The sequence below is a fragment of the Rousettus aegyptiacus genome, unplaced genomic scaffold, assembly GCF_014176215.1.
Source record: "Rousettus aegyptiacus isolate mRouAeg1 unplaced genomic scaffold, mRouAeg1.p scaffold_m13_p_5, whole genome shotgun sequence".
Classification (NCBI taxonomy): Eukaryota; Metazoa; Chordata; class Mammalia; order Chiroptera; family Pteropodidae; genus Rousettus; species Rousettus aegyptiacus.
Window position 1 is genome coordinate 84,865,059 of NW_023416308.1, and position 14,138 is coordinate 84,879,196.

The 14,138-nt window shown below is 35.9% G+C and overlaps 1 protein-coding gene across 2 annotated transcripts in view; it reads left to right on the top strand.

Annotated features, from left to right (window-relative positions):
- The window catches only part of PARVA (parvin alpha), a 141,092-nt gene that overhangs the window by 99,108 nt on the left and 27,846 nt on the right, over positions 1-14,138 (top strand). For both annotated transcript variants that reach the window (XM_016135434.2, XM_016135435.2), the window contains exon 5: positions 12,258-12,398. In XM_016135434.2, the coding sequence (XP_015990920.2) occupies positions 12,258-12,398 (141 nt within the window). The remainder of the gene's footprint in view (positions 1-12,257; positions 12,399-14,138) is intronic.

A 14,138-nucleotide genomic window follows, 5' to 3' on the forward strand; every position in this document is an offset into this window, starting at 1 on the left:
CCTGTGGTTAAGGATTGTCTGTGTAGGAATTAAGAACCTCTAGTTTATACTTCTGGTAGAGAAAGAGAGAGCCTGAGGGCTGAAGATAGGAACCAACAGTGTACTAGGAACTGTCTGCAGCTGCAGGCCAGGGAGCTCCAGAAAGGGGCAGTATCATCATCCAGGAATACCAGCGGTACATCTTCTGGTTTAGGGGTAGCTCCTGCTTGACCCTGGCTTTCTCGGTACCACTTGTGATGCTGGCCACTCTTCCCTGCCTCTTTTTGATACTCTCTCCCATCCGCTCATAGCAATGGCTCCAGCCCTTTCCACACCTCAGAATGAAGTTCTTACCCTATGCCAAAAATTCACCTTATTTCTTATCCCATGATTAGCCACTTCTCAGGGTATCGATAGAGGCAACATCCTCAGTTCCCTCTGGATATACTCTTCCCCTGTGGGGCCAACAAGAAAGTCACAGAATTTCCCAACTTCTCAGTTGTGCAGTTGCATCTGTGGTCACCTCATTATATTTGCTTCCCCAACACCTGGAGATAGAGGTAACTGAGTAACTGAGTGAGACAGGCAAGAGGTGGATTCTAAAAAAAAACCCCTACACCAGATAATCATTTCATTCGAATGTGGGCCACTGCATGTTTCTTACCAAGGTTTTCTGACCTGGGACATCTATGTAAGTTTCCTTATGGTATGTTTTATTCAACTGATTCTTATCTTTGCACATGTGCACGTACTGGGAACAGAAAAGGCTTGTTTTGAATGCTAAAAGTCATAATGCAATTCCTTCTGGTTTGCACAATAACATATGGCTGAAACAGGATATCTTCAGACATGAGACCAAAGGGTCCCTTGGGCCTAAAGGTTCTACAGGAAGGATTTTTGTCTCATTTTGATGTGTGTGTGGCTTTATCTCTAATAGACCCTAGAGAGAACATCTTACACCAACCTTGATCTAGTCAATATTTATTAAGCAATGACCATTCGATTGGCTATATGCTAACTGCTGAGTTTAAAGGTAAACATGTCACAGTGCTGCCTTCGGGCATATGCCTCAAAACCTGGCATATCAAGTAGGAGTTTAGGAAAGGTGCCATGGAAGCGAGCACATCTTCAATGGGACCTTATGGAAGAAGAATCTCAGCCAGATGAGAAAGGACAAGAACATTCTAGTCAGCACAAGTGTTGCTGGTAAGTCCCTGTTGATTTTGGTGTGAGTGAAGGGAGAGTGTTGTAGAGAGGAGAAAGTGGTAGGTAATCATCAGGATTGGTTGAGTGGGCTGTGTGGCTTACACAGAAGATGACACCCAACACCCAGATTTTCTAACGTTGTTCCCCAGTGATAGAAACAAGGGCTTCTGAAGAAGTGGCAGACACTAGGATTAGAGTAGGATATATAGAAGATGAGCCCGGAACATCTTGAAGAAACAAAAAGAGGTTCTGAAGAAAAAAATCTATGAGGCGGCATGTTGAAAGTGTTCAGGACCAACCTGAAAGATCTCTCAATGGCTAAAGATGGAATGATTTGAGATTTGAGGGCAGGGGAACAATAGTATTAGATTATAACCCAAAATCTAAAATATCCTTAAGTCTATATTGATATAAATGGCTGAATAAATAAAAGAGAAGGGACAATGCTTCCTTATAGAATAACCAAATAATTTATGTAGTTACAACCCCTTTAAGGAGGTAGAGGTTAACTCCCTTGAGTGGACTGCATTCAGTAACTGGTTCCAATGATTAGAGTATGGAGTGGAAGGAGACTTTACAGTAGAGAAACCTGGTACAGATACAACTTTGGCCAATTGATCAAGGTTAACATCACTAGTGACAAGACATGTTGAAGGCATGTACCCCTGATATGGTACAATGAAAAGGTCACTTCACCTCTTTTGTCTTCCTTCCCCAAACCCATAACCCCATAGTAATCATGGGAAAAACCCAGTATTCTTCACAACTGTCAAGGTCATGAGAAACAAGGAAAGTTTGAAGAAGTATAACAAAACAGGAGACTAGGAATAGTGATAAGTAGATGTGAGCGGAAAAATGACGTTAGTGAAAAACTAATGAAACCTAAATAAGATATGAGGTTTTGTTAATAGTTATATAACAATGTCCATTCATAAGTAATGACGCTGTACCATAGTAATGTAAATGTTAACAATAGGTTAAACTGATTCAGGATTCACAGGAACTTTCTGAACTATCACTTCAGCTTTTCTGCAAACCTTAAAACCCTTCTAAAATGACAATTTTATTTACAGAAAGAAAATGAGACTGCATCATAGAGGACCTTGAACTAAGGATCTTAGACTATATTCAGTGGGCAGTGGTAATTGTTGATGGTTTGTGAGCAACGTGACAAGATCCGAAATGGGGCTTTAGGAAGATGAGCTAGGAGCAGGAGGAGGGTTGCTTAGAGGCAATGGAGGGAACTCCAGCACAGTATCTCCTTGTGAGATAATGATGGTGTCAAACTAGAGGAGTGGCAGTATAGATGGGAAAAGCTTTAAGAGAACCTGGTGATGTAGGAAATGAGCAGCTAAAGTAAACCAGTTTGATGTCCAGTTGTGGATGTCAAATAGGGATGACTTCATGATATGCTCCTGGGGGAGGAGCAGCATCTTGAAAGGTTTTGGGAGTTGCCTTCTTATAACAAAAAGCACTTAGGCTGAAGTAACAGCTATGCTAAAACTATAAGAGGAATGAAGAGAAAGACATAAGATCTGAGTTTCAATCCTGGTTCTACCACTAAAATATTTCTCTGCGGCACATATCAATCTTTTGTAAAACCAGGAAGGTGGCCTATACAACCTTGCAGCTCAGCTGTCCAGTACAGTACCCATTCACATGTAGCTATTAAAAATAGTTAAAATTAAAAATGCATTTAGTCACATCAGCTACATTTCTAGTGCTCAAAAGCCAAATGTGTCTAGTGGTTACCATAGCAGATAGTGCAGAAATAAACATTTCCATCATAGCAGTAAGTTCTTTTGTACAGCACTATAGTAGTCATTAATTCTAGGATAGTTGAAGAGAATGTATACTATTATTATTATACTGGAGGAGGCATTTTCTGATCTCTAAAAAACTCAAAAGTTGGATGAAAGTCTTATATTTATCTAGGGAAGCTCTCTAAAAAAATGAAGAAAAAAGCATAGTGTAGAACTGTGTGTGTAGTATGTCACTGTGTGTGTATTAAAGGATATATCTAATGCTTGAATTAACCAGAGGTATTCTCTGGTTAATAGTTACAATAAACTGTTTCTATAGAATAGGACTAGGTAACTTCGGACTACAGAGGAAAGAGGAGACAATTTTCACAGCTTGAATTTTTCCATGTTTGTATATTATGTGTAAATTTAAAAGAGTTAATCTACTACTAGATGTCAGATAATACTTGATCTATCTGAACAGCTATCCTACATAAAATAGAAAGAAAAAGAAACTACCTAAATATAATAAAGACCATTATACAAAACCTAACAGTGACCATATTCAATAGTGAAATATCAAAGACGTGGTATTAGGATCAAGTCAGAGACGATGGCTGCCACCACCATTGTAAGTATTTTAGATGGTACACTATGTAATAAAACAGGAAAATAATTAATTTTTGTGTTCAACATTATGGCTAACGAGATGTTCACATTCTCTTGGTACTGCACACTTATACAGATTTTTTAAGTCTTTAAAAACATATTTTTGTATTGCAAGGCTAAACTAGTATAGAAGGAAATTCTGATGCCAAAAACAAGGAAGTGTTAATCCAGTGAATAGGTGCTAATTCCTAAAGGCTTATAGCTGGAGATTTATTGGGTCACACATACAGAGTCAACGGACAAAGCCTGGATAGAGACTGAGCAGCAGGAAAGGGGGCTGGATCGGAGACCCCTGAGTGAAGCCAGGGTCTCTGAAAAGCAACACTTTCTGTGAGTAAGCTAGAAAGTCTTGTCCCACAGAGAGAGAGTTATGGTATGAGTAGAACAGAAAATGGAAAAAGTCTGCTCTTGATAATTCCTTATCAAATCTGTACTCACACAGATTTAGAACTGGGATTCACACTACTACTTATTTGGCTTTAAAAGCCCTAAGCTGAAAATGTAATTTACAGTTGTCCCAGTTTATTAGTGCTCAAGGCAGAAGCAGAAAAATGTTCTTTATAGAAGAATGAAATTTAAACCAAGGCTACAAAGAGAACTCCCAAAGATAACATTCCAAAGAAAATGAGCTCAAGATCAGAAATCACCACACGCATGAGAAGCAAGCCACCATGAGCAAGTATCAACAGAAATAATGAACTGTAGGTTCATCCCACAAATACTATACATATTAGCAACTGATCAGTTTTGGAATATAAAGTATGTTTAATATGTCAAAAGTTTAAAGAGGCTTTTGAAAAAAAGAACAAGTGACAAAATTGGACAGATATGTCTAAAAAAGAATAAAATAGAACTTATAGAAATGAAAAATATGTAATAATGAAATTAGAAACCTCAATGGATTGACACAGCTGAAGTAGAAATTGAGTAAACTAGAAGATGGCGCTGAAGAAAATACCCAGAATGCAGTGTAGAGAGACAACAGTGTGGGAAATAGAATTGAAAGACAGATTCTAAGATGATCCAGCATATAGCTAATTGAAATTCTAGCAGTGAAACAAAGAAATAGTGAATGAGAATTTTTTAGAATTGATGAAATATGTGAATTATCAGATTCAGGAAGCTCAGGAAATTTCAAACAAGATAAATAACAAATCCATATGTAGAGACTTCATAATGAAACCTAAGAACACTGAAGACAAATGATTAAAAGCAGAGAGAAAAGATGGATTTCCTATAAAGGAAAAACAAATTGAAAGGTATCTTTCATTAGGAACAGTAAAAGCCAAAAGATATTGAAATGAAATCTTCAAAGTTCAGATAAAAAATCGTCAACTTATAATACCTAGAAAAGTTATAAAAAATGAGAAAATGACAGCATTTTAAACAAGTATAAACAGGGTTTGCTACCAACAGACTCTCACTAAAAGGAACTTTTAAAGGATGTACTCCAGGAAAAAGGAAAATGAACCCAAAAGAGCGATCCAAAATGCAACAAAAAAATGATAAGCAAAGATTATCATGGTGGGTAGATCAAAGCAATAATTGAATATAAAACAATTACAATAATGTCTAACTTCTTAATTTAAATAATTCAGATAGAATCAGAATCCCAGACAATTATAGCACTTTAAGTCAGAAAGAATGTGATTGGAGTTAGTATGCTGAGGTCCTTATATTATTTAGTATGTTGATAAAGCTACTAATTAACTAAAGATTCTTTTAAATACACATGATAAATTTTCTAAAGTAGCCACTAAAATAATAAAACAGCGTGTTAAACCTCCCTGCTAGTAATGAGGAGAAAATGAAATGAGAAAGAATGCATTTTTAATCCAAAGAAGGTAAAGATGCAAGGGAGGATAAAGAATCAGAAAAGCAGAATAGAAAGTTCAAAATAAGTTTGTGAAAGTGAATCCAAAAATAGTGGTAAACCCAATTATTGTAAATTAACTTTATCCATTTAAAAGACAAAGCTTGCCAGACTAGATAACAAAATCTCGCTATATGCTATTTACAAGAGACTGTCTTAATATATGGAGACACGAAGTTTGAAAGAAAAGAGTGGAAATAATATACGTACTAGACTGATACTAATTAAAAGAAAGCTAAGTAACTATTTTAATATCAGACAAAACAGACTTTAAGACGAAAAGCATTGCTACGGTCTCTACATATTCATGAGACTAAAGTTACCAGGAAAATAGATATTTTAAACCTAAATGCACTTTTGTGCATCAACTATATAAAAATTAACAAATCTGCCATCGCAGTGATAGATTTCTAACATATTTCTCTTAATAACACATTAGGAAAAAGATTTATAAGGAATAGAGAAGCTTTGGATAATACGATTAATCAGCTATACCGCAAACTGGAGTATTCTCATTCTTTTTAACTCCACATGAAACATTTACAAAATTTGACAATGTCCACAAAGTCTCAACAAATTATTACATAGAAGAAATTCTCTGACCATGGTGCTGTGAAAAATTTTTTTTTTTTTTAACTAACCCTCTCCATATAATTGGAAACAACTCAGGAATCACTCCTGGAAAGATGATTTTATGTATTCTAGTACTTTGAGAGGTGGTTTTATTAATATAGTAGTATTTATATGGCAACTGTTAATTAGAACATCTCAGTTCTTTTACTATTCAGAGTAATTGAGTTTATTCTTCTTTGTCTTAATACTTAAGAACTTTTGAATATTGTTTCATTGTTTTCTGAAAATAATCTCTCCAAAAGCATATTTGGATGCTAATTCAAAAACAACTGAAAGATTCACAGAATCATTCTACCTGAGAAAATTTTCTAAAAAGCAATCTATTTCAAAATAATGCCTACTACTTTATAACAAGTTAAACTAATGATGAACAATTTACAGAACTATGGAAACTTGAGAAACAATTTCCTGGAAGACTAAAATTTCCACAATAGAAAATTTTCATAGCGCTAGGTGTAATTTGCCTAATAAAGAACAAAAGAGGAAAACCAGGAGTCTTGAAAAATAAATCACCTTTAAATCCTTAGCAACGCTGAGTGAAATTACTATTTAACTATAGGAATATTTGAGTGGCTCTTTAAAATTATGAAGGTCAAATATTTTTAAAATAAAGGAGTTAAGAATAGCAACAGAAATTTTCAAGTAAATCTTTTAGTTTAACATGTCAAAAAATTTAAATAAGTGATCTAAGCTTCCAAAAGAGAGAGTCAAATAAACAATAATAGAACTAATAAAGGAATTTGGTAAACTGACTGTGTTCAAGAAAAAAAAAGCTTTTCTTTTTATCAACAATAATCAGTTGGGATATACACATACAATGTTTATTGCAACTTTATTACAAATAGGAAAAGAGATAACTATCTATAAAGAAATGGTTAAGTTATAAGTCATATCAAAGAATGAGTTACATTGATGTATTGATGTAGAAAGATACTAGTATGTTTGAGTGAGATATATACAGACAAACTAAAAAGGCAATAGAAAAGGTCAATGACACTAAGACCTGTGTTTTTGAAAAGAGAAACAAATTTGACAAAACTTTAGCTAGATGGGAGCTAGCGAGAGGAAGCAGGAGGGAGCATATGGGGGCATGGTAAAGACTCAAAACCAGGAAGAAAAGAGGAGACATTACAGCTGATACCACAAAAATACAAAGTATCATGTGAAACAATGAACAATTATATGCCAACAAATTGGACAACCAAACAGAAAAATTTCTTGGTAGATTTACAATCTACCAAGACTGAATCATGAAGTAATAGAAAATATGAGCAAACCAAATAATAGGAAAGAGATTGAATCAATAATCAAACACCTAAAAAAATCCCAGGACTAGATAGCTTCACTGGTGAATTCTACCAACATTTAAAAAGAATACCAATTCTTTTCAAACTCTTCCCCAGAATAGAGGAGGGAACACTTCCAAACTCATGAAACCAGCATTATTACCCTGGTACGAAAATCAGACAAAGATGCCAAGAAAATTACAGGCCAAAAGTATTCAACAAAATATTAGCAAACTAAATTCAAACAATACATTTAAAGGACCATGCACCATGATCAAGTGGGATTTATTCTAGGGATGCAAGGATGATATAACATCCACAAAATCAATGTGATGCACCACATTAACAATAATGAATAAAAATCAGATGATTATCTTAATGCAGGAAAAGCATTTGACAAAGTTCAATATCCATTTATGTTAAAAACTTCAAATGAAGTGGGTATACAAGGAACGTACCTCAATATAATAAAGACCATATATAACAAGTCCATATTCAATGGTGAAAGTTGAATCTTTTCCTCCAATTCAGGAATGAGACAGGGATGCTCATTCTAGCCATTTTTATTCAGCATAGTATTGAAAGTCTTGATTAGGCAAGAAAAAGAAATAAAAGCATCCAAATCACAAAAGAAGAAATAAAACTGCTACTATTTGCAGATGACATAAGATACAGAAAACCCTAAAGACTTCACCAAAAAACTATTAGAACAAATGAACAAATTTAGTAAAGTTGCAGGATACAAAATCAACATATAAAAATCTGCTATATTTTTATACACTAATAATTATTAGGAAGAGAAGTTAAGAATCCAATCCCATGTACAATTGCATCAAAAGAGTAAAACACCAAGGAATAAATTTAACCAAAGAATTGAAAGACCTGTTTGTACACCGAAAACTGTAATACACTGATGAACAAAGTTGATGAAGACATAAATAGAAAGATATTTTGTGCTCATGGCTTGGAAGAATTAATACCGTTAAAATGTACATACTACCCGAAGTAATCTACAGATTGAATGCAACCATTATCAAAATTTCAATGCAATTTTTCACAGAAATAGAACAAAAATCCTCAAATTTGTATGGAATTACAAAAGACCCCGAATAGCAAAAATAATCTTGAGACAGGACAAAGCTGAAGGCATCATACTCCCTGATTTCAAACTATATTACATAACTATAGTAGTCACAACAGTATGATTGTGATCTTGTCATGAAAACAGAAACATAGATCAATGGACCAGAACAGAGAGCCTAGAAATAAAGCCACACCTACACAGCCAATTAATTTATGACGAAGGAACCAAGAGTGTACATTACCTCCAATAAGTGGTGACGGAAAAACTAAACAGCCACATGTAATAAAACTGGACCACTACCTTACACCATACATAAGAACTAACTCAAAATAGATTAAAAACTTGAACATGAGATCTGAAACCATAAAACTCTTAGAAGAAAACGTAGGCAGGCAGTAAACAACTTGACGTTGGTCTTGACAATGATTTTTTAGATTTGACACCGAAAGCAAAAACAAAACAAAACAAAAAAGAAATAAGTGGGACACATAAAACTAAAAAGTTTCTGCACAGCAAAGGAAACCATCAACAAAATGATAAAGGCAACATACTAAAAAAGTATTTATAAGTTATATACCTGATAAGGAGTTAATATCTAAAATAAAGAACCCATAAAACTCAATAGCAAAAAAGCAAGCAATTGGATTTTAAAAATGGGCATAGGCTCTGAATAGACACTTTTCCAAAGAAGACATACAGATGGCCAACAGATACGTGAAATTGTGCTTAACATCACTAATTGTTAGGGAAATACAAATCAAAACCATAATGAACTATCGCCTCACACCTGTTATAATGGCTATTATCAAAAATAAGTATTGATGAGGATATGGAGAAAAGGGAACCCTTGTGCACTATTGGTGGGAATGTAAATTGGTGCAGACACTTTGAAAACCAATATGGAGGTTCCTCAAAATAAAAATAGAACTACCATATAATCCAGAATTCCACTTCTGGGTATTCATCTGAAGAAAACAAAAACACTAACGTGAAAAGATATATGCACCCCCATGTTCCTTGTAGCATTATTTACTTTAGCTAAGATATGGGCACAACCTAAGTGTCCATCAATAGATGAATGGATGAGAAAATACGATATATATACACAATGGAATATTATTTGTCCATAAAAAAAGAATGAAATCCTGCCATTTACAGCAACATGGATGGACCTCGATGGCATTATGCTAACTGAAATAAGCCAAACAGAAAGACAGATACCATATGAGCTCACTTACATGATGAATCTAACAACAAAATAACACAAAGTCATAAATACAGAGAACAGATTGGTGGTTGCCAGAAAACAAGGCGTGGGGGAGGAGAGGGAGTAAAAAAAAAAAAAAAAAGAATGAGTTATATCCATATATCAACATAAAAAGATCCTTATGATATAGGTTTGAATGGGAGAAAAAACTAGCAGGAAAATGTATACACGGTAATTTGACTTTCATTAACAGAGAGGACGTTTTATGTTTGTGTGTGTGTTATGAGCGTGAAGAGCTACACCTAAAACTGTTAATCAGGGTTATTTCAAGATATTCTCTCTCCTTACGTCCACATAATACCAATGTCAATACCAAAAATAAGATATCCTGCAACCAAAATTAGCGGCAAAAATGTAAACGCAAGGCATAATAACTAAAGTGGGGAAAAAAATATTTTCTAAAAAATTAGTAATGCAAAAGAAATAAAGCAAAGTGATAAAAACCATTCTTAATAAACAATGCCAGATGCCAAAAAAGAAAAAAAAACAGAGATTTTAATTTTAGGAAGAATGCATTGTAATTTTAGTACCATAGACTACTTAAAAACATTGGTGGAAACAGAAAAACAGAGTGTTCCAGTAAGTAATGTGTAAAATCCAATTTTTTAAAAAATGAGAGCAGAATGGACCAACGGTGCAAAAAACAAAATTTATTGACCTAGAAAACAGACTCAGAGGCCTGAGCTATTTACTCTAAGAAGTCCAATGCCGCCAGCAGGTTATAAATGTAAAATTCATAGGCAATATTAGAATACAACAGGGCTAGCAAAAAAAACCTGCTCTCTGCTGCCACTCTTCCCCTCCCTACCTTCCCTGCTTACTCTGAAGACAGCCATCACTAATCTGTCCCACCAGTCTTTCTCTCTGAGGGCAAAACTGTGCAAGGTTTCTTAACCTAGCACTTTGGGCAGTCTCTACCGAAGTACCAAAACTGTAGTTGCAATATGAGATGAAAACAACTCATAGAAGAGGATTCAAGATAAGTTTCATAGCCTAAAAATGGAAAAGGCACACAGGTTCTCTTCAGGGCTTAATATTCAAGAGGAAGACGTTTAGATACATACCTGCTAAATCCCTGAAGTTTAGAAATAAAGAATGATGTCTTTGAGCAACAAAAGAGGAAGATAACATTTCAGGCCATCACAGAAAAGAATAGCTTGAGATCATCCTATTAAAGTACCAAAAAGAATTCTTAAATTCAAGAACCTACAGAAATTCTCCAGTGGGCAACCTCATCTCTAAAGAATTACCCAAGGGGCATTCGACTTGGATAAACTAGAGCTACTTAAAAATAATGTAAGCAATAGGGGAATCACTGATATATGATGAAGTTTAATTACTTTGTATTACAGTCCTTAAAAGTGAGAGAAAAAGATTTTAAATGTTTTAGAGCATCAGTTCTCTTAATCCTGAATGAGTTGTGGAGGGCGAATTAGGTGAATCTAATAGAAGACAACATATTTCCTTTTATGGAGTCCAAAGTTGTTTTTTTTTTAATAGATAAAAATAGGAATTTAGACTAATAAAGGCAAAACAGTCTAATCATGTTAAGTATTAAGGGGTTATGTCATTGCATACAAGAACCATTGATTTTAAAATACACTATTATATAAGTACCACTCAAAAAGAGGAAAAAAAAGGATTACACAAAGCTTTCTTATTGATTAGAATTTGTGTTTTCTATTTTTTGAAAGTGCTCTTGTAGGCTTGAGACGTGGCGGTGACCACACTATGCAGAGCTATGACCAAACGAACACACGTGTGAAAGCAGTGACAGATAACTCATATCTTATGACAGCAATTGCAGAACGCCATCAATTTTAAGACATGACCTGATTTCAGAGCTGTTAAAATGTGAAAAAAACGTGTGCCTTAGAATTAATGACATAGGCACATCAAATAAGTTACCTTTTAGGTGGGTTTTAAAGGAAAGAAGGTGCTTAAAACAGATAGATAGATATGATTTAGCATTACACATATACTACAAGGAATGTACAAAATGCCTTGAATAAGGACAACCACTGCCTAGGGGAAGGACAGAAGGCTATCCAGTTGGAGCACGGAGATGTCCTTAGAGAAGGCAGAATTGAAAAGAAGAGGGAAAACCCCAAAATGATAGAAAAGGGTTCAAATATGACAGGCTGGGTTAAATGCCCCACTTCTAAGGGATCTTATAATTTGGGGATTCAAGACACAATCACAAGGTTTTCACAATACTGGCGCCAGCAGTGCCACCGTCAGACGAGGAGGGGAGAGGTCCTTCACATACCGGCATCCCTCAGAGATATTACGGGTTTGGTTCCAGATCACAATAAAGGAGTCATAATCTTTTTGCTGATGGAGGGTTTCGCCTTCAACTTGTGAAAAAACACATCTGTGAAGTGCAATAAAACAACGCTCAAATAAAGCGAAGTATGCCCGTACATGTTTGTTGAGTGAGTAAATGTGTGAGTGCACATATAAGAATCAGGGTTGTCTGTGGCTGGCGATAACAGCTGTTTTCCCCTTATCACCCCAGAGAAACTTGAGAGTGAGAAGCTGAACGTTGCTGAGGTCACGCAGTCAGAGATTGCTCAGAAGCAAAAGCTGCAGACTGTCCTGGAGAAGATCAACGAAACCCTGAAACTCCCTCCCAGAAGCATCAAGTGGAACGTGGACTGTGAGTTTCACAAAGAGAAGCGGGACTGTTAAATGCTGGCTGTGGTCCCCACCATGAGGTTTCCTCAAGAAGCCTTCCAGGAAGCTGGCAGGCCCTGCGTGGGGGCAAACCCATTTATCCTTCCAAGGAAGAATGCATCTCACACAGAAACTTATCCTACATAGCTCTGGGAAAAATAACAAAACGTCAAAACCCAGGGTACCTTTTCTGTAAAAAGCTTTTTGTAGAAAGCTCCTGTGAGGTTGGGAAAGGAAGGAAACTCATTCATTGAGCTACTTCTGCATTCTAGACAACCTGTTAAAAATGCTTTGTCTCCGGCTTCCAGAGGCTTGAGAAAGCTGAGATCCTCACATTTAGGCAGCTGAGAAGCCGGAGAGCAAGGATATGGTTCTGTTCCAAAGCCCACGCCCTTCTCACCCCTTCATTTTCCAGGAAAGCGAAGATATGGTGGATATTGTAGGCACTGGAACAGGATTTTTAAATTCAGGTTTGACAGCTACTATAGCTCAAGGATCTCAGAAAGCATAAACCCTCAAGGGCCTGGTTGTCTAATATAGACTTAATGAATGACTCCATATTGCAACCCGCATTAAATCAGCAGGTTGACGACATGTTATAGTAAAAAGTCCGAAGTTGTTTTATTCTTTGCAATAGATTAAAATGTGAATTTAGATTGATAAAATGATTTAGATTGTGTTCTTTGCTGTTAAGTATTAAAGCATTCAATACAATACCTTATTGCATCCAATTTATACAGCTTAAAATAGACACATCCTCCCCATAAAATGCCTTTCGAAATTGGGAAAGGAAAAGAAATCTTCACCTTTCAACTTAGAGGCCCAGTAGCTGCCAGTCGCAATCTCTTCATCAGGTTTCTAACGTCTGACATTGGAGGCAAGACACCAAGTACCTCCTTCAGCATAATTACACCTTTGCTTGCACCGCGTAATAAGCTGCCTCGCACAGCACAGCACTTGGAACGGGCATCTTCTGCTGAGGGAGACATATAAGGGCAGGAGTAGGGAGGCCATGGCCTGGGCCCTAGATGCTACCCATCCTGTCCCCCAGGAATGCTACTAGTGTTCAGTGGGATTTGGGAGGTGGGTGGCAGGGGAAGGGGACTTAATTACTAGTTTGAGAAATGTACCTGCATTTTGGAAATCCACAATCGTCATCAGCATTAAAGCATGAAGTCATAAGGATTAAAGTGCTCTCATGAAGGACCCTGCTTAGTTTTGTTTGATCCTATTTCCTATTCCTTAGACTATGGACCATCTCTGTGAAACCTTCCAAAAAAAAAAAAAACACACCTTTTAAGCTACCAGGGGACCCAATTTGGGAAGGGCTGAGGCAGAAGAGTGAAATTTTTACAACCCTCATGGGGACCATCATTGATTTTGACTGATTTGCTTGGTTCGTGTTTACTTTCATTTCTCAAAGAGAAATGTGTATGAGCAAAATAATCACTTCTACTATTATTCTCATCTGGCTATTTTCATTTTTGCCCACTATCTGTATCAGTACATATTTTTATTTAATGAAGTCATACGCATCTTGTGTTTTGTTATCTTTACTTAATAGTATGTTATACATATTTTCCCATGTGGACTTCGAGGTTATTTTTGATAGCTAGCTGCTCTGTTTCATGGGGTAGATATCCCATAGTTAACTTAAACCCTGCGTTGACGTCGATTCCGTTAGGATGTTTGCCAGCCTATTGCTAATATCGGATAGTGCCAA